Source organism: Oncorhynchus mykiss, chromosome 13, assembly GCF_057628025.1.
Source record: "Oncorhynchus mykiss isolate SJ-2025 chromosome 13, ASM5762802v1, whole genome shotgun sequence".
In the NCBI taxonomy this organism is placed as follows: Eukaryota; Metazoa; Chordata; class Actinopteri; order Salmoniformes; family Salmonidae; genus Oncorhynchus; species Oncorhynchus mykiss.
The window spans coordinates 60,525,701-60,546,815 of NC_143034.1; the positions used below are offsets into that span (position 1 = coordinate 60,525,701).

Below are 21,115 nucleotides of genomic sequence, written 5' to 3' on the forward strand. Positions count from 1 at the left end.
TTGGATGACCGTTCAAAACGTATTTTCCTAGTCGGAGCTTGTTTTTTCCCCGAGTTTCCAGTTGTCTTGACCTCACTGAAGTCAGATCTTTCAGTTCAGAGTTAACAGTTGTTTTGAGCACGGCAGAGATCATGCTGGATTGACAGCATGGCCAATGTTGAATGTTTATCATTTTAAGCTTGGAAAATAGAATCTTAAACCCAGACTTGGGACCACACAGCCACTGAATAGCCTGCTAGTGATTGCTTTGCAATGCTTGCAGTTAGCCACTGATTCCTTCCAAACCATTGCTGAATTTGCGATTTCCAACTTGATGTGTAGTGTTTATGTCCAATGGCCGATGAGTACCGATACGTTTTTATCTATTATTTATCTTCATATGACAAGGATTAAAAAGGATTTCCCGGTAGATTGTCAACTTGATTAATGATGATGACTGCTAGCTAAGATTTTGAAAGTATGATGGTGACATGATCAGTCCAATCGAAGCTAATGTAGATAACATGATTTGACATTTTATCTGCGGCCAATGACCATGAGCCTTCTTGGATGGGAACTTCTAATGTAACTCTATGGCAGCACCCAAGGGGCTTAGAGTTGGCGGTGACGTAGTGTCCCCATGAGTGACAGAAAACGGAGCAAATTAAGGCGCAACTAGAGAACACTGCCCCACCACCACAGAAAGCACTGAGATAGGTTGAAACACCTGCATTTTGGAGCTGCCTGTCTCAAGAGAGCAAAAAATAGAGTGTGTTTGTATGCTGCTTTATTAACTCAATGATTATTATAATTGTTTTTTGTTTTTTACATTGTTTGCAAACTGATATGTGACATGTATTAAAACCAAAATAGGCAACCCCCCCCCAAAAAACAAACAAAAAAATTGCTAAAAATGTGGGGCTCAAAAGCACCACCTGCCCTGAACGACAGGTTATCACTGTTCCTGACTGACAAAGCGTTTGTTTGTGATTGATAATTTGTTTGGTGACTAATGATTTGAGATCTGTGTGATTATTTCTTCATAGAAAAGGCTATCATGTAGTATATGTAAAATGTCCAAAATTTCAGCCACCTGAAATTTGTCAGGGTAGCCTACATATGTAGGATCTTAAATTTGAGCCAGTTTGCTACAGCAGGAAAATAATCCTGCAGCAACCAGAAATGTGAATTGTTATGTGGATTATAATTAATGGACAAGCTTAACATTTCAAAGTGGAAATTACAAACTTAAGAAGCCTTCTTAAACAAGGAAAATTATCCTGCAACCAGGTGATCAAATTAAGATCCTACAGCTGTAGTACCTCTCAGCCATTAAAAAAACTTTGCAGTTCCTCATATAATCACTGTCAATGTGATAAAAGGACTGACTGAAGCTCAAAAACATAGTACAGTACACCGCTCCCATACTTTATTGTGTGGAGTAACAAGGTGTCAAGGTCAAAGCTAGCCTACTGTAGATAATCAAAGTGTTGTCATTCCACACAGTAACACTCATATGTTATTCTAGTCCATGTGTAGGTACTGTGTTTGGCAAAAATCTGAGAACTGTCAGTTGGAAATACAAACAGGTAAAAGGTTCATAAAGCATGATGAGGCAGTAATATGGACATACAAAAGTAATGTCTGTATAAATAAAGGTAGGGAAATCCATAGGGTACAAAGGTCGTTAATGTGCTATATTGCTTATCACCACTGTGGACGGGGATGTAGAATACAGGTGCCAGGTCAAGTTCACAACAAGCACCTTCTCAGTAGCACTTAGCCCTAAAAGTGAAAGTCTGACATATTTGCTAGAAAAAATCTCTGTATTATCAAAGTATTGCATCAATTATCCACAAAGTATTCACAAAATTAACATAAAACAAACAAAAAGTCCTCACTGAGGAGCATAATTTGATTTTAAAAACGAAATGTTTCAAAGAAAAAAGGCCATAGGACAATATTAAAAGCGAAATGTGCTTGTAAACATTGTGAGATGTACAAGTGAAATGTCCTTCTGGGGTTCAGTGCTGCCAAGCCTCTAACTTCTGGTGGACAAAAGATATGGTTACCTCATGATGTCATAGTTGCAACATACAGTCATACTGTAGCTTACATCAGTTTAGATCGATGTCAAAAATGTGTCCTAACTCCTAAGATAGACAATTCATGGTCAACCTACGTTTCTTTGTTTCATGTAGCAGCAGCTCTACTTCGCCCTCTCAGAAACGGTTTTATTGTTTGAGCAGGGCTTCTCTTTAGGCGTGCACTGCCATTCAATGACGTTAATGGTTAACAGAAAGATAAAGGACGTCCGTTTCCATTAGATCACACAGTTTCTTTCCTCATTCACTGAAACACATTGTCATTTAATTTAATTATAAGGAACATTATAGCCTGCTGAATTGTGGATCAAAGTTGTGGGCTATTATCATCAAAAACAATAGCCTAGAATGAAGTTGGCCCATAAAACCTATAATCTATGCACATGTTTAATAAAAATTAGGCCTATCCAATAACAAAATGTATCCCTAGGCTATAGCCTAAATGGCTTAATGACCGATTGGAAATATTAGGCTAACCTTGTGCGCATTGCGCATCATATGGCCGAGGTCTCTGTAGCTGTGTACGGGACAGGTATGTCTGTGTCCACGGATGCAGACACCGTGTGCATGTCCTCATCAAGCGGCCCCATCGTCAATACGACAGGCGGGGGCTTCGGTTGCTGTTGGGCATCCCTCATGTGCGTCGTAGACAGCCCGGTCCCTGCCCTCCTCGCGACCCCGCGGGGGGGGCCTCCATTCCGCCGCAGAGAGTTCCTGACACTGTTGGAGAGACGGCTGGATAACCGCCTCACCGCACCTGCGATGCCCCGCTCCTTCTTCAAGAGCCCGACGTCATCCTCCAGCTCCTCCGGGGGGACCTCGATGTTGCCCGTGTACCAGAACACCCACCAGACGAGGCTGAGGAAGATGATGATGGCCCCGGCGTAGATTAAAAAGTCATAGAAGAATATGTCCGCAAAAACACCGATCAAAAGAACAAGCAGACCGAATATGTCGAAAGACACTGCCAACCAAAAGGCGCAGGAACAGCGACCTAGACCGCGATACGTTGGCTCCATGTCTCTAAATTGGCTTGGAGATAGGCCTAACAAATACTTTGTTTAGACCACCTTTTCTTTTCTAACTATCATTTGCGGTTGGTTTCCTGGTGGAATTCGGTGAATTCGGTTGGGGTAAAGTTTCAAACGGAGCCGTTTGTTTGAAGAGGTAAGGTGAGACAGGTGAGGAAGCTCGCCTCTATTCAAATTGTCCTGTGTCACAGCACAGGGCACAGCACAGAGAGGTGGGGCGTGGTAGCCGTAGACAGGTGAGGGAGGGCTGGGTAGACGGGATACTGACATGACACCAGCCATATTAATACTGTAAAGGAGGTAGGACATGTGTGACATACATTGTAGAAAGGAGCCATGATGGTTCTGATTTTCTAGATATTGGTCATCAGTCCAATATGCAGAGACGCCAAACATGGCACACTAATGTCTGTTCACCTGTGAAATGACATTCTGGACAACATGACTCATTACGTGCTTCTCTCCCTCATTTCTAAAGAACATAATGGCAGAAATCTATTCACATCCAGATTGTTTCTATAAATTAAAACAGTAATGACAGACAAAAGCCTCTAAAGCTGTGTTTACACAGGAAGCCATATTCTGATCTTTTTTCCACTATTACTTGTTTGACCAATCCCATCAGATCTTTTCACAGATCCTTATTAGAGCTGATCTGATCGGCCAATTAGTGGAAAAAAATATCTGATTTGGACTTTGTCTGCAGCCTTAGTATAATGTGATTACACCCAACTGCTCACCTGACTGCTTAATAATGGCATGTAGGCCACCTATTGCCACCTTGTGGTCTTTTGTACAGAAAAACATGTGCCCCCATACAATTTATTACTGTACATTGAAAATTAAAGACTAGTATACCAAATCTAATTTATTACACAATTGCTGCATTATGTTGATAAATAAAATGACACATTTAGAAAGATGATAAAGGGTACCTGAAGACTTGCTGCTCTCACAAGGTTGGAGATCACATGGAATCAGAGTAGCCTACATGAATGACTGAATGAACAAATGCACAAAGCAATGTAAAAATGTTAACATTTTGGCTAACTTAGACCGAATTCAAATCCCACTGGCCCCCACCTCCTTTAAAAAAAATGTTGTTGTTGCTTTTGACCAGATGGACACAGCCTTTTTGACCCAGAAACATAAAAGGTTAGATCATTTAATCCAGCAGCAGTATTGAGGGGACAGAGCGAGGGTGCACCCACTACCACTCAGTGTCCAACTGTCCATCATGATTTCAACAATCAGCTATAATAATGTCCGGTAGAATTTTCTGACTCTGTAATCCTGTTTCTAAAGGATTTAGCAATCCACTACAACAGCAGCTACAAGGAAAACAGCAGCTTATGGTGGAAAAACAACAACTATTACAGATCACAATCAGACAGACAGATGGTATAGCCTGGGCCGCAGCAGCACGGCCATGTTCCGATCATGTTAAAACCCCCCAACAGAGCGATCACATGATGTTCCCTTTTACAGGACGAGGTCATTCAATCCCATATTTGTATTAGGGCCTAGATCGAGGACAGCTACATACAGAAGATAAACAGTGCATTTCACAGAGGTCTCTCTTGCAAAATGGAATCTATACGAATAAGACTAACCTGCATAAATAAAGGTTTAATAAATACAAATCCATCTATGTTATGTTACACCTGTCCCCGAAAAACATTTATACATATTTTAGGAAGTGTGCTTTTTAGAATTATGTTGGGAGAAAACCCCACTAACATGGTTGACCTACTCTACAAAACAGAACATAGTTTTAGCTTGAAGAGTCCATGGCTCTTCGGTGCTGTTCGTCCACCTGAAGCGCCTTGCCATAGACCTTGGTCGGAGCCTTGTGCTCTAGTCTCTGTTTCACCACAGGCACCCACACCAGTCCCGTGACCAGGAACATGAGCCCCGCAGAAAGGAACACAGGACCCAGCAGGTAGGGCACGTTCCCCACCTGGGTGAAGTAGAGCAGGGAGAGGGCCGTGCCCAAGCCGAACAGCACTCCGCCGATAAGGATGGCCAGGATGGGCCTGGTGAAGTAGTACCAGCAGGGGACATTAGTACCCAGGGTGACCCCGTCAGGGACATGGTTCAGTGGGGTCGTTGCTTCAGTGTCCTGGGTCTCATGGTTGGTGCGGCTGGTTTTAAGATCCATGTCCGACACCGTGACCACTGTGGATTGCATCCTTGGGTTGTGCTGAAGGGATAACAAATCAGAACAGACACCACTTAAAACTATAGGACTTTATCAATCACTGATACTTCAGACATACAGAGACGTACGGTTTACTATTTTATCAACCAATCTGTCATTGCAGAACTCACCATTTCAGATCTTATTTGACTTGTTAAAATTGCAATAAAACATGAAAAAATTAATTCCAACCCATTTTTACATTCAATCAAATCCTGTAGTCTCCAAATTAATTCAAAACCATTTAAAAAAAAATGTCCTCACTTACCATTAGGCGTTTCGCCTGTGTTATCTCTCACTCTTTGCCCAGTGTTGGTCAGAGGCTGGCTGGCTGCTCCTCTGATGACTACTGTCAAAACCACTACTATGGCCAAAGCCACACCCACACAGAAGAGCGACCCCACCCTGTAGTTCCCTATCCCGCTCTGTGTCCCTCCACCATGGCATGACGATCTCGGCTTTGCTCCAGTTTGTGCCCTGTTTACATACAGTATATTCTCCCCACATAGCATTTTAGACTATGTATTATTGGAAACTGGAACAGTACATTATTCTTTTGGAAGGGCTATGGCAGGGGCATGCCATCATGACTGTTTTTGATGGGGCCTGATGGCCAAATTCGACAAATAAAATCAATTGAATATTGTACAGTTGAATGCTACAAATTGATAGAATTTAAGTTTGAAAGGGGCCTGATGCTTATGGAGAATGGGTAATTTATGGTATGGGAGAGTATTAGACATTCTAATTGGGTCCAGATGTCAGTTGTGTATGGATAATTAGGTTAGCGTAAATACAAGTCATGTTTGATTTATTAAATTGATCTGTGATTAAAACAATATCCATTAGAGTAAAACTTGAGAGAAGAGGTGCCACCTGCTTGTCATGTAATTTAGTACAAAAGTACAAAAGGTACACAAGTGGTCGTCATTACACACAGGCAAATATCCAGCTGTAGGGTACATTCTGTATGAGTTGAAATATAGTATTTTAGGCTTTGAAAAGGATTGCCTGAACACAAACAGCTTTACTAAATTCCATCTTTCTCACGGGGTAAAGATGTATTTTTTGGTATGCATGATAAAGATTAAATGACAAATTTCATGTCAACTTAATTATATTTTTTCCTCTAACGTTAAACAGCACAAATAAAAGAACTAGCACTTCTCCAATTTTTATATTTTATTGTCATAGTAGTTTGCTTTAATAACATGTGAAGGCGCTCAAGCACACTGCCAGAACGCCATATAAGAGAAACCAAAAGTGGGTAAAAGCAATGGGAGACATGTACAACTAGGGTTGCAAAAATTCATTAATTTTCACAAAATTCCCAGGTTTTCCAGAAATCCTGGCTGGAGGATTCCAGATTTCCTGCCTACCCCCCCCCCCCCCCAATTCTGAATTTTGGGAAGTTAGTGGATATTTTCAACCCTTTGTACAACCAAGATAATAACATTTTGGTTTCAACTTGTTAAATTCTCAAACATCTTTTTTTTGTAAATAATATATTTTTCTGTATTACAAGCAAATCCTGGTCCTTGTCTGGTTACAGATATAACTGCTGCCATTTTAAAATGTTCAATGATGGAAGAAAAAATAAAAATAAAAAACTAAGAGAAAACAATTGTGTTTTATGGTCATGAGTAGACCAGAGTAGGGGTGTGAGGGAATGGGTTTGGGGGCAGGGCCTAACCCAAAAATGGCATAGCTGAGCTCTCAATATGAGAAAGCTGACTCGTGTGTACTTGATCTCGTTTTTCATTTGCTTAAAAACAGGTTTCTTTTTCAGATAAGTTTTTTAAGCTGATCATCGACAGGTCAAAGGGGGGAGAGAAGAGAGGGCCGCGAGCAGAGTTCCCATCAATGACCCCTGACCCCACTCTTCACCCCCACCCCACCATGGTGCCAGACTGTGACCGGGGACTCCCATACAACCGCTTCAGTCCCTCTCAGCAACGAGCTTCAACACCTTACCAATGGCAATGGTCTTACCTGGGGAGAGGACACAGACATAGGTTAACAGCAAAGCCTGTCTACTCAAGTCCAAATGGGCTAGTTTTAAATTGAAGAGAGACCCTCCACTCTCCGACCCCCTCCTACAGACTTTCTCCCTCTTTAGGGTCCCAATGAATGACCCATCCCCTCTACCACACTCCCCAAACAACAGTACTTTTCACCACAAATGCAACTCAACCACTAACAGAGACTTTAATCTAGAGCTGGGCAATATGACCAAAATAATCATCACTGTATTTTTATTTTTACAGTATGACCAATTTAAGTTGTTGAATAGTAAAGTTGTACATTTGCTTTATGAGTAGTGAGTGATCCTAGAGTGGCAACACATACATTCTACGTGATTTCAATGAGTCTTTCCCCATTCTGATTGAACAGTATAAAACAATTCAACCAAAACAAATGTCAGCACTTATCATTTCTGCATCTCCTGCACTCAAATGCAATGGTGGGAAAAATGACCGAATCGTCATACTTGAGTAAAAGTAAAGGTACGTTACTAGAAAATTACCCCAGTTAAAGTGAAAATCACCCAGTAAAATACTACTTCAGTAAAAGTATTTGGTTTTAAATATACTTAGGTATAACAATTAAATGTAATTGATAAAATGTACTTAAGTATCAAAAGTAAAAAATAAATACATAATTATTATTTTAAGCAAACCAGACGGCACTATTTTCTTGCTTACGGATAGCCAGGGGCACACGCCAACACTCAACAATAATTTACAAACAAAGCATTTGTGTTTAGTGAGTCATACAGATCAGAGGCAGTACATGACATGGGATGTTCTCTTGACAAGTGTGTGAATTGGACCATTGTTACATTTTGAATGCTGAGCAGGTACTCAGTACAAGTACTTTTAGGTGTCAGGGAAAATGTATGGAGTAAGAAGTATATTATTTTCTTTAGGAATGTAGTGAAGTAAAAGTTGTCAAATAAAAATAGTAAAGTACAGATAGCAAAAAAAACTAAACTTAAGTAGTATTTGAAAGTATTTTTTACACCACTGCTCAATTGAGAATTTCCATACTGCCATGTAGGGCTGCACGATATGGGAAATTAATCAAGGACTCATTTTTAACCAAATGTTGCAATTGCGACTTGACCTGCGAATTAGAGTAAAACTGTTTGAATCATGGAAACATAATGACTATTCTAATTCTATAGTTCGAATATAATAGTGGGCACTTTGAATACAGTGTTTGAGATGACGACAAATTAAAATGCCAGGGAGGAGTTATTGTGACAGGGAAGGAACTAAAGTGTTGATACGTGTTTCCTAGGGAACCCTATAAGCTTTGGCTACATTGCATGTTCTCTCTTAACTACTTCATGTAGCTAACATATTCCGCTTTGATTTAGAAGATACTGTTGCACAAACATGCTGATTTTGGTCTACACCAGCGCTGGTATTATCAGGCTGTATTAGCTAGCTACGTTTGCTCTTACTCAGTACATTTATTAGCTAGCTATTGGCATTAGGGGCGGCAGGCTAGCCTAGTGGTTAGAGTGATGGACTAGTAACCGGAAGGTTTTAAGGTTGTAAGTTCAAACCCCCGAGCTGACAAGGTACAACTGTCGTTCTGCCCCTGAACAGGCAGTTAACCCACTGTTCCTAGGCCGTCATTGAAAATAAGAATTTGTTCTTAACTGACTTGCCTAGTTAAATAAAGGTAAAATAAAAAATAAATAAATTAGTGGCTAACAATTAGTGTCTCACAAGATTTAGGGTCAACTTGCTACGAAAAGACAAACTAGCTGTTTGCTGATGTAAGAAACAAACGAATAGTGTCATTATAGAACGCTAGTGGATTTATATTAAGAATCAAAGTGAAAACAGCATCGTTGTCATCAACATTGTTGCATGTGTTGCATTGACCATGCAGACTCAACGCAAGTGTCTAGTGGTTGAGGAACATCAAATACGCTCCTTTAGTGACAGGGGGCGTGGCTAGGTCTGTGTGGAAAGTGGCAAGGAGAGAAAGAGCGGAGAGAGATGACAAGTAGTGAAGTAACCTATAAAAAAAATGACATTACACATGGCGTATCACATTTAACAAACCAAACATTCAAATACCGGTATAGAAGGTAAAGAAAAACCCAAACCGGTCGGTCCCTGCATCAACACCGGTATATCATAAAATACGGTATATCACCCAGCACTACTTTAACCTTTGTTTCAGTTTGGAATACATTTAAACCATTGTTCCTTCCAGCATGGCCATTTAGGGACTACTAACATTTTACATATATACTTTCATCATTCAACAGACGCTCTTATCCAGAGCAAATTACATAAGTAATCAGGGTTAAGTGCCTTGCTCAAGGGCAAATTGCCATTTTTCAAGTAGTCAGCTTGGGGATTCGACCGAGAGACCTTTCCTTTACGGGCTCAACGCTAGGCTACCTGCCGCCGACTAACAGCCCCAGTGATAGCAGACCCCGTACCTTCATCCCGTAGGGTGAACCGTCCCATCTGGGGGAAGTCTTTGAAGGTTTCAAGGCAGATGGTTCCGGCGGTGCGCAGACGGGCAATGCACACCTGGTCCTGTTTCACAAAGCGCGGTCGCGTCTTACTTTTCTCTCCCGACTTCTTGTCTACCAGACAGATTAAGGCCTAGATGTGGAGCGGAACCATCACAGTAACTATACTGGCAGGTCTTTACAACACTATTTGTCAGGTGCAGCTCAAAGGGAATACATTGCAGATTCAAAATGAAGATGGTTCCTTTTGAAGGTTATGGCATTATGACAGTATCATTACCGTAATTTGCACTTCTTCGATGCAGGTGTGGATGTGGAGGACAGCATTGTAACCAGGGCAGATAATGGACTTGTGTTCAATGATGACAATCTGTGAGAACACACAACACGGCGTAAAAAACAAACACCAATAAATCCAATATGTTTACCATTAGGGCGACATTCAGACAGGACTACGGTCCAACTCCAACCGCCTTAGTATCTGTGGTGGCATGGTGACTGGCGTACCTGGGCGTCAAAGGTGCGTCCAGAGTGGCAGAGGTTCTCAGCGTTACAGAGGATGAAGCCTGGCAGGATCTCCTCCTCCTCGATGCCCTTCAGTCTCAGCTTCAGGTTCTCTCCAGGAGAAGCATCGTCTGTCTCCACATCATCACTCAGCAAGCTCAACACCTCCACTGTGTGCTACAGGGAGGGATGGAGGAAGGATGGAATGGATACGCAGCCATTAACAAGTTTATAATAAGAGATGGAGCGAACACCTTTATGGTAAAAAAAAAAAAAAAATAGAGGGAGATACCGTGTGGCACAGACAAATGGTAAATACGAGAAAAAAATACCTATGACTAAACAACTCTGGCTTAAGATACTTGCCACCCCATTACCTAGGATTAGCTATAGCTCTAATGCTCTGATCGGCGTTGGATGTTTCATGGCAGACTGCTGGAGAATGTCTTACCCTGTTTGGCATCATGACAAGCTGCTGTGCTTTACTGATGGACCCCGACTCCAGTTTCCCCAGGATGACAGTACCCATGTCCTATAGGGTGGGGAACAACAGTAGAAAGAGGCCAGATTAAGTAACTCAAAGTCAGAAAAGGGTATTCTACAGTTGTGTGAGAGGGTTAAAAACTAGTGTGGTTTAATAGGCTTTTTATTACCAGGAAATAGGATGTTACATGTACAGTGTAGCTGCTGATGTGGGCAGTACGAATGCCATTAAAATACTGTCATGTAAAGGACAACCGTATCTAAATAAACATTTAAATATAATGGGTTGGTTGCCATATTAATGGCAGTAGAATAAAAAAGGTTTCATAATGTGGTCGTCTTCACCTTGTATTTGTCTACGATGGGTAATCTGACTGGTCCGTCGCTCGCTCTGTTTAAGTTTGGCAAACTGTCCAGATGTGGAATGAATGGTAACCCTCTGGAAGACAGAGAGGAGATAAACAGGTCAGGACAGTAGCGTCAGAAGAATACTCAATCCATTCACACTGAAATGTTATAGTACCTTTCGTGTGGCTTCATTAACAGAGAAGGAAGGACAAGAACAGATAGTACCTCTCCATTTGACTGTTTTCTTCCATTTCATACCTAGTGAACACAGTCCAGGGACAGCAGTGTAAAAGCTGGTCATACTCACGTATACCAAGTGCACGACTCAACAGGCTCCTTGAGGTTGGCTCCTGTGAGGCCAGAGCAGGGCATGAAGTGAATGTCTTTCTTGGGGTTGAAGCCAACCTTCTTCAAAAATGGCACTAGTTTTTCCTTGCATTCTTCGTACCTGAGTTCAGGTTAAACAAAAAATAAATTGTGGGTTGAGCTGGATTTCAGATACATGAGAATAAATGTTAAACTCTCGAGTAAATCTTGTAATGATGTCAATGTATGCATGATTTCCGTTAAGGTTCTACAAAGACCCTACATCAACAAAGGGTTCCACCCTAGGCTTTGACCATAACCACATCATCTTCTCTGTAATGGGTGTTTTCTTGTTGATGTAAACTGGAGCAAGCACCCGTGACTACCAGTTTCCTGTAACCTGATGTGATTTCTGTGCTCTAAGTGGTAACTGCGCACCTCTCTAGGCTCCAGTTCACTGTGGGGTCGTCCATTTTGTTGACAAGGATGATCAGATGCTTCACCCCCGCCGTTTTGGCCAACATGGCGTGCTCCCGTGTCTGTCCACCCTTCTCAAAGCCTGTCTCAAACTCTCCCTTCCTGGCTGAGATCACCTAGGCAGGAGAAATACACATTGAAAATCATTCATTGGGGCGGTAGGGTAGCCTAGTGGTTAGAGCGTTGGACTAGTAACCGGAAGGTTGCAAGTTCAAATCCCCGAGCTGACAAGGTACAAAACTGTCGTTCTGCCCCTGAACAGGCAGTTAACCCACTGTTCCTAGGCCGTCATTGAAAATAAGAATTTGTTGTGAACTGACTTGCCTAGTTAAATAAAGGTAAAATAAATATAAAAATTAAAGGAACTCTGACATTGCTGTGTAGATTTCAAAACAATGTATTTTACAATCAAGTAAACAAATATTTATCGTTGTTAATTTCAAATCTTTATTTTTTAATAATCTTTATATTTACCATTTCAAGAGATCTTTCTCTCAACTGGATATTTTGGTATTTGCAGCCACAAGTTATTTCACCCCCCCCCCCCACACACACCTTGAAAAACATCAGCATGACACAATGGACTCACCAGCACAGCCAGGTCAGCCTGCGACGCTCCTCCGATCATATTGGGCACAAAGCTTTTGTGGCCTGGAGCGTCCAGGATGGTAAAGTGCTTTTTCTCAGTTTCAAAGTACGCTCTGCCCACCTCCACAGTCTTCCCCTTGTCTCGCTCCTCCTGGTTAGTGTCCAGAGCCCAGGAGAGGTACCTGGCAGACAGAGAAAGGGAGGGGGTTAAACCCTTGTCATACTGACAGGCTTTAGTCATGCCATTTCATATACTTTTTGCAGTAGACCCTGGTAAAAAGCAGAGTGTAACTCACCAGGTTTCCCTGTTCTTCTCCTTGGCTTCTCTTTCATACTTCTCCAGAGTTCTCTTCTCTACCATGCCTGTTAAATACCTACCAGTGAGGAAGAGGATAACCAGAGGGAGTGATGAAGGGAGAGGGGGAAGGAGCAAAGAGTGGAGGGGTGGTGAGAAATGCAACAGGTGTTAAAAGCCCCATTGGACTGAATGAATCATAACCACAACAGAAAGAGATACTCACATGATTTGTCCTCCAATGGTAGACTTGCCAGCATCTAGGGAGAGATGAGGGACAACAGGGAGTTGTGAGAGCAGATAAAAAATGGCCTGTGCTGTCTAGCCTTGTAACAGGGCTGATTAAATGAAAAATGAATACAAAACATTGCCTGGTTTCCCACTGTTTCCTATTAAGGCAATAGCATTGTTTCCCCTAGATTTGTTTCTTTGACAGACCCCCCAATCAGCAATCCAGGTGTGACAGTGACAACTATACACCATGGATGTTATATAGGGCTGCCAATAAACATGTTTTATTGGACCAAATGAAACCCCAAGAAATAACAGAGCAACACCGAGATGACCCACACACCTAAGTGATAGTACGTGAAACCACTGCAATAGCCATGAAAAAGAGGAAGAAAGAAGCAGATGTGCCCCCACTCACCAACATGACCGATGAACACCACGTTCACATGTTCCTTCTTGGGCGCGTCTGGTGGGAGGGCGACCACTTTAGGTATGATTGGCACGTCTTCCTCCTCCTCTAGGACTTCCTCCTCCAGAATCTCCTCAACAACTATTGGTCCCCCGTCACCACCAGGCCCTCCTCCTGGTTCTTCCTCATTGGACTCCACCCCTTTCAGGTCCCATGTCTCCTCTGTGGTCATTTCAGAGTCGCCGTTCTCCACCGGGGCTGCCCAGGGACAAACCGAACAGAGCATTAGTGGTGTGGAAAAAATAATAATGATATGAGTTTGAAAATAGATTCCTCTGGTTTCAGGTCTGATGTGAAAAAGCCTACCACCGTAGCTAAGAATTTGGTAAATTACGTTTCTCTACAAATGTTTAAGTTTAGATGGATAAAATACATGTAATTAGTTTGCCATAACATTTCATATTCAAAGGGGAAAACCTAACTAGGGCTACACTACAGGCTGGCAATGATGTAGAGTACTCACACAGTACAGTTAGAGCATATTAATTAGCCATGAGGGTATTGTTCTACGAAGCTTGTTAATGGTTACTACAGCTAAACTTCTGGCATCAGTTTTGACAAGATTTTACAGCTAAAACTACAGAATGCCAAATCTACAGAACATTAGAGCTTAAGGTCAGAGTTCATTCCAATAACATTGATACAATTTTCCTTATTTGATTTCTAGAAAAAGCAGTTTAACATCTGAAATAGTGTAACCATTCAGCACCCTACAGGCTTTAAAGACCGTAGTAGTGATGACAGACCATGCTGACACTTAGAGCATGGCTCATCATTCCAACTATGAGACGATTAAACACTACGGATTTCACTCTGGTCCTGAGGACCCAAAGGGTTGCACATTTAGTTAACTTAGTACTACACACCTAATTCCACTTAATCAAAGGTTAAATGAGTTGATTAGTGGAATCAGGTGTGTAATGCTAGGGGAAAAACTCAAATGTCTACCCCTTTGGGTCCCCAGGACCAGGAAACACTTGCAGTAGAATATGGGCTAGAGGTCAGTGAGTGTGCCATGGCAGCCTGGGCCTGGACATGTTTGGCTGGACTTCAAGCCTTTCTTCCATCCTGCACATTCAGAACTTTTAGCCTAATGTAAATGATGTAAGACCTCAACAGTAAGGAATGCTGAAGTAATTTTGCCAGTCACAGGAAAAGTCAGACTAATTGAATGGAGTGGCTGGGGATCATTCTGGACCCCTCTTCCCAACAGAGAAAGGTCCCGAAGCTTCTCATGTCGGTTTCTCTACTTTACCCAGTCTCAGCTCTACTCAGACGAATGGTGCTCATTCAATAAAGTTAGATCAAAGCGATTTCGATGTCTGCTAGATCACATAATGATAGTCTTCTACATAATATAATAACTAGTATAATGTTACTAGTTACTCTTGTTCAAAACTCATAAGTGCTTTGATTTAAACTAAACACACAGGTAGGCTAAGCTACAGCTTCTTAACACCATCTGCTTCAAACTTCACTCACTGGCTCGGTTACCATCCACGTGGACACAGGTTCACACTAACATTCTCAAATCTGTATAAAAACCAACATGCACATTTCACCACCAGAGATACGTTTCCATCAAATGTACCTCTTGCAGCTATAAGGCTGTGCGTGATGACCGTGCACATAAAAATACCCTTTGGGGTACAAGTTAAATGGGTTTCCTTCACAACGTGAGTTATGGAATTGGCATGCGCGCTCTAGCCAACAGCGCTATCTGCATGCTTTTGGCTAAAGAGCACATATAGCCTACCTGATATTATTATTTAGACAAAAAAAGCGAGATCATTTTAAATTTGTCAAAACGGTATCCAAGCATCAATCATCCATCACCTTGCACTTTCACCACCCTGTGAAGTTCAGAACTTATTCCATCTGTAGTCTAATAGGCCTAAACCGCATGCTTTCCCAACGAGTCGTAGTGGGAGGACCAAACATGTCAGACTGACTCCAACTTTATGGTGGTTATTATATCAATATTTGTGCACAAGTGTTTCCACCGACATTTCATATAATTCAGTTAAACCAACAAAAGATCCCATTGTCTAGCGTAGTTATTTTGTCGATATTTTGAAAGTTCCCCACATTTGTTAGTCCCATTAGGCACATTTAACCGACATACTTTACTCGCATAAAAAAAATGGATGGAAACCTGGTTACTGTTCATCATTTTAGACAACTGTAGGCTACTTCCAAACTGTATAACTCAAGATCTAAATGAAAATCCCCATGAAACTGATCGAGATCAAATGGTTGGTATGCAGACGTTTCATCGGTAAAACTTTAATTATACCTCACTATGAGGTTGAGTGCACACTTTGGGGTAAAGTGGAAAATGGAATAGGCAGAGGCTACAAATACAGTTTCCACCCCCGCCCCTAACTTCTCAAAACGAATGAGCCAAATCATGTTCTGCGCATGTTATTTCACACACACGTTCAAGTCTCTCTTTACTCAATTCAAGGGGCTTTATTGGCATGAGAAACACATGTTAACATTGCCAAAGCAGGTGAAGTAGATAATATACAAAAGTGAAATAAACTATGCTTTACTGAACCCTCAACCAATTTGATTGACATGTAGCTCGTCTCTCTGCCTCAGTTCTGGAAAGCTGATTGAAACGAACATTCCTAAAATATATATGAAGGCTCTGTGTTGTAACATATTGCTGAAAATAAAAGTGCAATGTGTGTGTAAAATCAATATGTAAACATGACCCAGACATTGTGTAGGCCTATGCTATAATGTTTTCTTACAAAGAAAAATATGCGCACGTGTGACTCGAGTGAAGCGTGTCTGTAGCACAGTAGTTCTCATTTCCCACTCCGGGGTAAAGTGATGGGCTGTCACAGTGAAGTAGCTCTGTAGCCCTGGTGGTCCATCCATCTGTAGTAAGTGCAACACGGGGTGCATTGGTCAATTAATTGACAATTTCCTCTTTGACTTGCTTACATAGAGCGGGGACTAAAACCTGTTTGCTGACACAGGTGCGAGAGGGCAAAGTTTATAACGTGGCTTGAGCACTTTCACGAGGTGATGAAACCCCCTTTTCTTCTCAACAACCGAGAATGGGCGCAAATATCTGCAGCTATAAAACATAGCTATCGCTCTTGTAATTTCCGTGGCAGAGTCAACTGCAAAGGGTTGCTTTAATGCAGATGGGAGACCGTTATTGTTTTGCATTTCCATCTTGCTCCAGTGGTTGGAATACTGTGGTGAAGTCAGCTTAAATGTGTCATGTTTGAGGTGTTGGCAGGTGTATAGGCATTTTTGTTGATCAGTGGCGACATACTCTGTTCATTTCCGCTGTAATCTTCTGGGAAGCAAAAAGGTTTCCAAACAACGGAGAATCGTCCTGGTTTTTGAACACACTACTTGTACAGAACTAGTTCCTGGCTGCGCCTCACAAAAGAAAATATTTAAATGCGCCAAATTAGATTTGAGTTTTGATTAAGCTCGTTGTTAACGGAATAGCCCCCCAACCCCCCCAAAAGTCCACTTTGACTTACTTGAGGCATACAACGCAGCGCAGGCCTAGCATTTTTATTTGAGTATTCATTCCGGTTCACAGTGCGGAATGAACCAAGGTCCCTGTACCAAACGGCTCAGTACGAATGTTTGTACCGTTAAACCCGTACTATTGACTGCCTGTCCGAGTCTTGCTTTGTTGATAGGCTGTGTACGTACATACAGCTTGCCTAAATAACAACCTCCCCCCATGAAAAAGTTGCGTCGTGCTTATGTTTGCTTTGATTACTGTTACAACAGACAAAGAACAACGTTTCTTCTAACAAGTGGCAGTGGAGTCACGGAGTGAGCAAGCACTGAGCAGTAGCTCAAAGAACTCGGAGGGGAAAGCACGCAGCGGATCCTGCACATGCACAAAAATCTCTTTAGTCAAAAACTTCAGTTTCGCAGAAAATTAGGAACTGCAGCCACTCTAAATGGAATAAGGCACCAAGTTGTAACACCAGACACCAAAGCTATGTGCGCAGACAAAGCTAGCCAGCATCAATCTGTTTATTATGACAGTACAGCACCCTCACAGAATTCACTGGCACTACAGCACACCTTAATTCTACTTATAGAGGGGGTGGGTTCTTCTAAATATAATGTAACAAGACATTAGCTAGTCAACTGGCAGTCATCTACACATAATGAGACTAGAAAGGACACACAGCGGTCAAAAATAGCTGACATAGAGAACACTTCCACGGCAACAATGAATGTGCACAAAAAAAAAATGTGTTCTAGAAGCTGTACTAGATACATGTCAGAACTTTGTGACTACTAAATGAGAAGACTGAGGCCCACAAGCATCAATTAGTGATTCATACCAGTGACAGTTGCTTTGGTGGACGTTGAACAGTGGGTTGACGGGATTTACGGAGGCCTTTGTTAGAGGCCAGAGGCTGGGCCCATAGATTGTGAGGCTAGCTAAGCTATTCATGGATAATGCTGAACAGAGCAAAATGACCACAGGTGTAAAACACACGTATACATACCTGCAGTTTCTGCAACCTCCATGGTGACAACAACTGGTTCAACTTCCGCTAAAAAAAAAAGAGGTAGAGCGTATTCACATTAAGTCTTCTTTCATCTGACATTTTTCATCAAATAAAATGTAAGGTGGGATTGGTGTGAAATCTACCAACCAGCACTCTTCCAGTCTACCACAATAGTCACAACTACTACAGTTCTTATGAGGCCAACAAACTGCAACACCAGTTCCCCCAGTTAACTGGTTTGCGATATGTACTATAGACAGGTTGGTTGTTTTGCAACAACCAAAGCCTGCGCAACTATGGGGCAAAACATACGGGTTGACTTAGATTGTTGACAACAAGTAAACTAGATTTCTTCAATGTTCATTGAAAAAAAAAATGCAAAATCAGCACTTGTGATCTCAAATACATTTTTACAGTTCTTGGTTATGTAGCAAATTTCAGTTAACATGGAATCAGGTAAAACACCTTAACACAAGACATGGTCTCAAGAACAAGATCACACTGGCTGACAGTAGTCACGATTCCCCACACGGCAGTTTCTTGTCATTGTTGGTAGCCATCTGGCCATCCAGAATCACATCCGACTTCTGCCCCATTGAAGCGTCAACCACTTGTGACATTGTCAGCTAACCCATCTATACGCAACAACACTCCACCGGAAGAGGTTAACCCACCAACAGCTTGATGTTTACTATACTTTTACTGGGCTGCCATTTTCCTCAAGAGCGGTTGAATATCTTGAGTATAAACACACATTGGTGATGTCGATCAACAGCAAAAAGCTTGTACGGCGTGTTCAGCAGGTTAACAGGTAAGTTGAGGTTAAAGGATAAGAAAACGGACGTCCGTCAAAAATATCAGACTGGGAAAACAGCTAGATTTGAATCCCCTCATGACTTACAGGTTAGTATTGCCTACTAGATCATGCATAACCACCACAACCTAAGAGCTTTTCTAGAAAGGATGGTAATTTATGTTAAGACGAAGCATCTTACATATTCCCCTCCATATTGGATTTGGCAAAAGACAGAACTGACCAAAACATGCCACAGCTCATTTTCATTACATCAAAACGTAAAATAGTAACATCTATGAATGGTTCTGACTAGTTATTTCTGCTTTATTGGTCTGCTCAAATGGGACACTTTGTTCACAAGTTTGTCTTCCACTATGTAAAGTAAGATCGTCCACGTCACACCAATAATGTCAACACTAGTTACCAGTTTTGAAAGTTGTCATGTCTTGCAATTTATAAGGGGCAAGGTTGGACCCGTTCAAATAATTACAAGTTATCTATCTACAGTAGCTAGTTGGGTACATATCTTGAAATCCTAACTTACATTGTGGGAAGGGTATAGCCCCAAAAAAGCACAATTGGCCAAGAATGTCTAAGCTAGCCATTTCTGACTAACGTTACATAGCCCACGTAGACAGTAAAAAAAATGTGGGACCGTTTGCCTTACCAACGTACACAATTGTTACACGACTGACATAGGATAGGCTAACTAACGTTAACTTAGTTATGCCAGTAACTAACATTTGGTAAAATGATAACGTGTTCTACTTTACCTAGTTAACTAAAACCTCGAATGTCCAAAACCTCACATATGTTTACAATTAGTTAACGTATGTAACTATAGACACTGTCGGCGACAGTTAGCTAAAAGCACACTAACCGGCAACTAACCAGTAAGTAGTGGATAGAAACATAACGTTACTATAGTTAGCTAAAACCTACCGAAAATATTAGCTACAAACAAGCCATTAACAATCCATCAACTACCGAATACAGCTAACGTTACAGTAACTTAGCTAACTAACTAGCCTAGCTAAATACCGTTAATTTGGTAACTAATGCTTACCCTTAACGTTAACTAGCTACTTTACCCGGTCTCTAAAGTGTTGACGCATGTGTGTTGTGGAGCTTGTTAGCTAGCTAACTAAGTTAACTTGCTAACAAGCTAGCTAACCATCTAGCCAAACGCAAACGTGAGTGACCGCGAACTTACCACCGGAATCAGGATCTTCCGAGGGGCCTTTCTGAAAGAAGGACGGGACAAATTCGACGGCATTTATGTTGGGGACAAACGGTTTGGCATTCACGTTGAGGGCGGCGAATTCGGAATCGAGTTTCCCGTCGACCGGGGCCTCAACATCATCCTCTTGTTCCCAGGAATCAGGGGCAGCGTCTCTCGGGTCCATCGTGGGTCTTTGCTAGATGTTCACTACTGTGGATAAATACTTGCGTTACGCAGTTGCTGAACTAGTGTCCGCCCCTATTATTAACCCGTTGTTGAAGTCACCTGATAAAATTGATCAACCTTCCCCTCTCTAGTGTCTAATATGTGTTCGATTTACTTGCAATAAAATAGCCGGTTTCTCTCGGTAAAGGGATACGCGAAAGCAAGATTTTACTCAGCACTCCCAGCAAGTCCTCGTGTGCTGCTGACTCTCCCCAACCGATGGGAGCGACAACCAGTTGCATACTGGGAGATGCGGTGCATTGCAGGTGTCGCCGTTATTCAGTAGAACGTAATGGAGGATGCGAGAAAACTACATTTCCATACACACGGAAAGCACACTTTTTACGTCAACGTTACTGACCCATCTTGCAGGTTCAACATTTTTTAGTTCCGATTCGGCAAACGTTGCACGAGACGCTCAAAGGCCAGTCTGAACATTGAACATAATTATTTACAGAACACACGTATCCCGTTTAAACTTAAATTGAATTACCTCAAATTAACATATCGCGCAAAAATCTAGGAAGTGTATCTGCAACAAACTATCATTGGATATTTTTGTATAGGCCTGTCTGAGTTGGAGTTCTTTCCACAGTGTAGGCCTTCTCTATTGACAGACAGTGGGTAGCTAATGGCATTGCAGTCCTTTTCACATAAGTAAACATGCAAATTTAGTTCATTTTCATTCCCATTGAAATAAACGTGAACCATACTGAAAAAAATAAACTCAACATGCAACAAATTCAACGTGTTTACTGAGTTACTGTTCATAGAAGGAAATCAGTCAATTGAAATACATTCGTTCGGCCCTAATCTATGGATTTAACGTGACTGGGGAGCC

General features: G+C 41.7%; 3 protein-coding genes across 3 annotated transcripts; all 3 read right to left on the reverse strand.

Annotated features, from left to right (window-relative positions):
* Positions 1-1,386: 1,386 nt before the first annotated feature.
* On the reverse strand, positions 1,387-3,366 carry LOC110486740 (transmembrane protein 238-like). The gene has a single exon (XM_021558563.3). It carries the CDS (start codon positions 3,101-3,103, stop codon positions 2,579-2,581), a length of 525 nt encoding a protein of 174 aa, XP_021414238.3. The 5' UTR covers positions 3,104-3,366; the 3' UTR covers positions 1,387-2,578.
* A 606-nt stretch (positions 3,367-3,972) lies between these two features.
* On the reverse strand, positions 3,973-5,678 carry LOC149978947 (phosphoinositide-interacting protein-like). The gene is made up of 2 exons (XM_090197044.1): positions 5,584-5,678; positions 3,973-5,318 (listed from the first exon to the last, which is right to left on the reverse strand). Exons 1-2 carry the CDS (start codon positions 5,584-5,586, stop codon positions 4,890-4,892), a joined length of 432 nt encoding a protein of 143 aa, XP_090053170.1. The 5' UTR covers positions 5,587-5,678; the 3' UTR covers positions 3,973-4,889.
* Positions 5,679-6,484: 806 nt separating this feature from the next.
* On the reverse strand, positions 6,485-20,896 carry LOC110486741 (eukaryotic peptide chain release factor GTP-binding subunit ERF3A). Its single transcript, XM_021558564.3, has 14 exons — positions 20,041-20,896; positions 18,029-18,076; positions 13,470-13,718; positions 13,047-13,080; positions 12,822-12,899; positions 12,527-12,707; positions 11,899-12,053; positions 11,462-11,602; positions 11,152-11,245; positions 10,775-10,855; positions 10,327-10,500; positions 10,100-10,189; positions 9,784-9,952; positions 6,485-7,307 (listed from the first exon to the last, which is right to left on the reverse strand). Exons 1-14 carry the CDS (start codon positions 20,231-20,233, stop codon positions 7,255-7,257), a joined length of 1,740 nt encoding a protein of 579 aa, XP_021414239.1. The 5' UTR covers positions 20,234-20,896; the 3' UTR covers positions 6,485-7,254.
* Between the last annotated feature and the right edge of the window lie 219 nt (positions 20,897-21,115).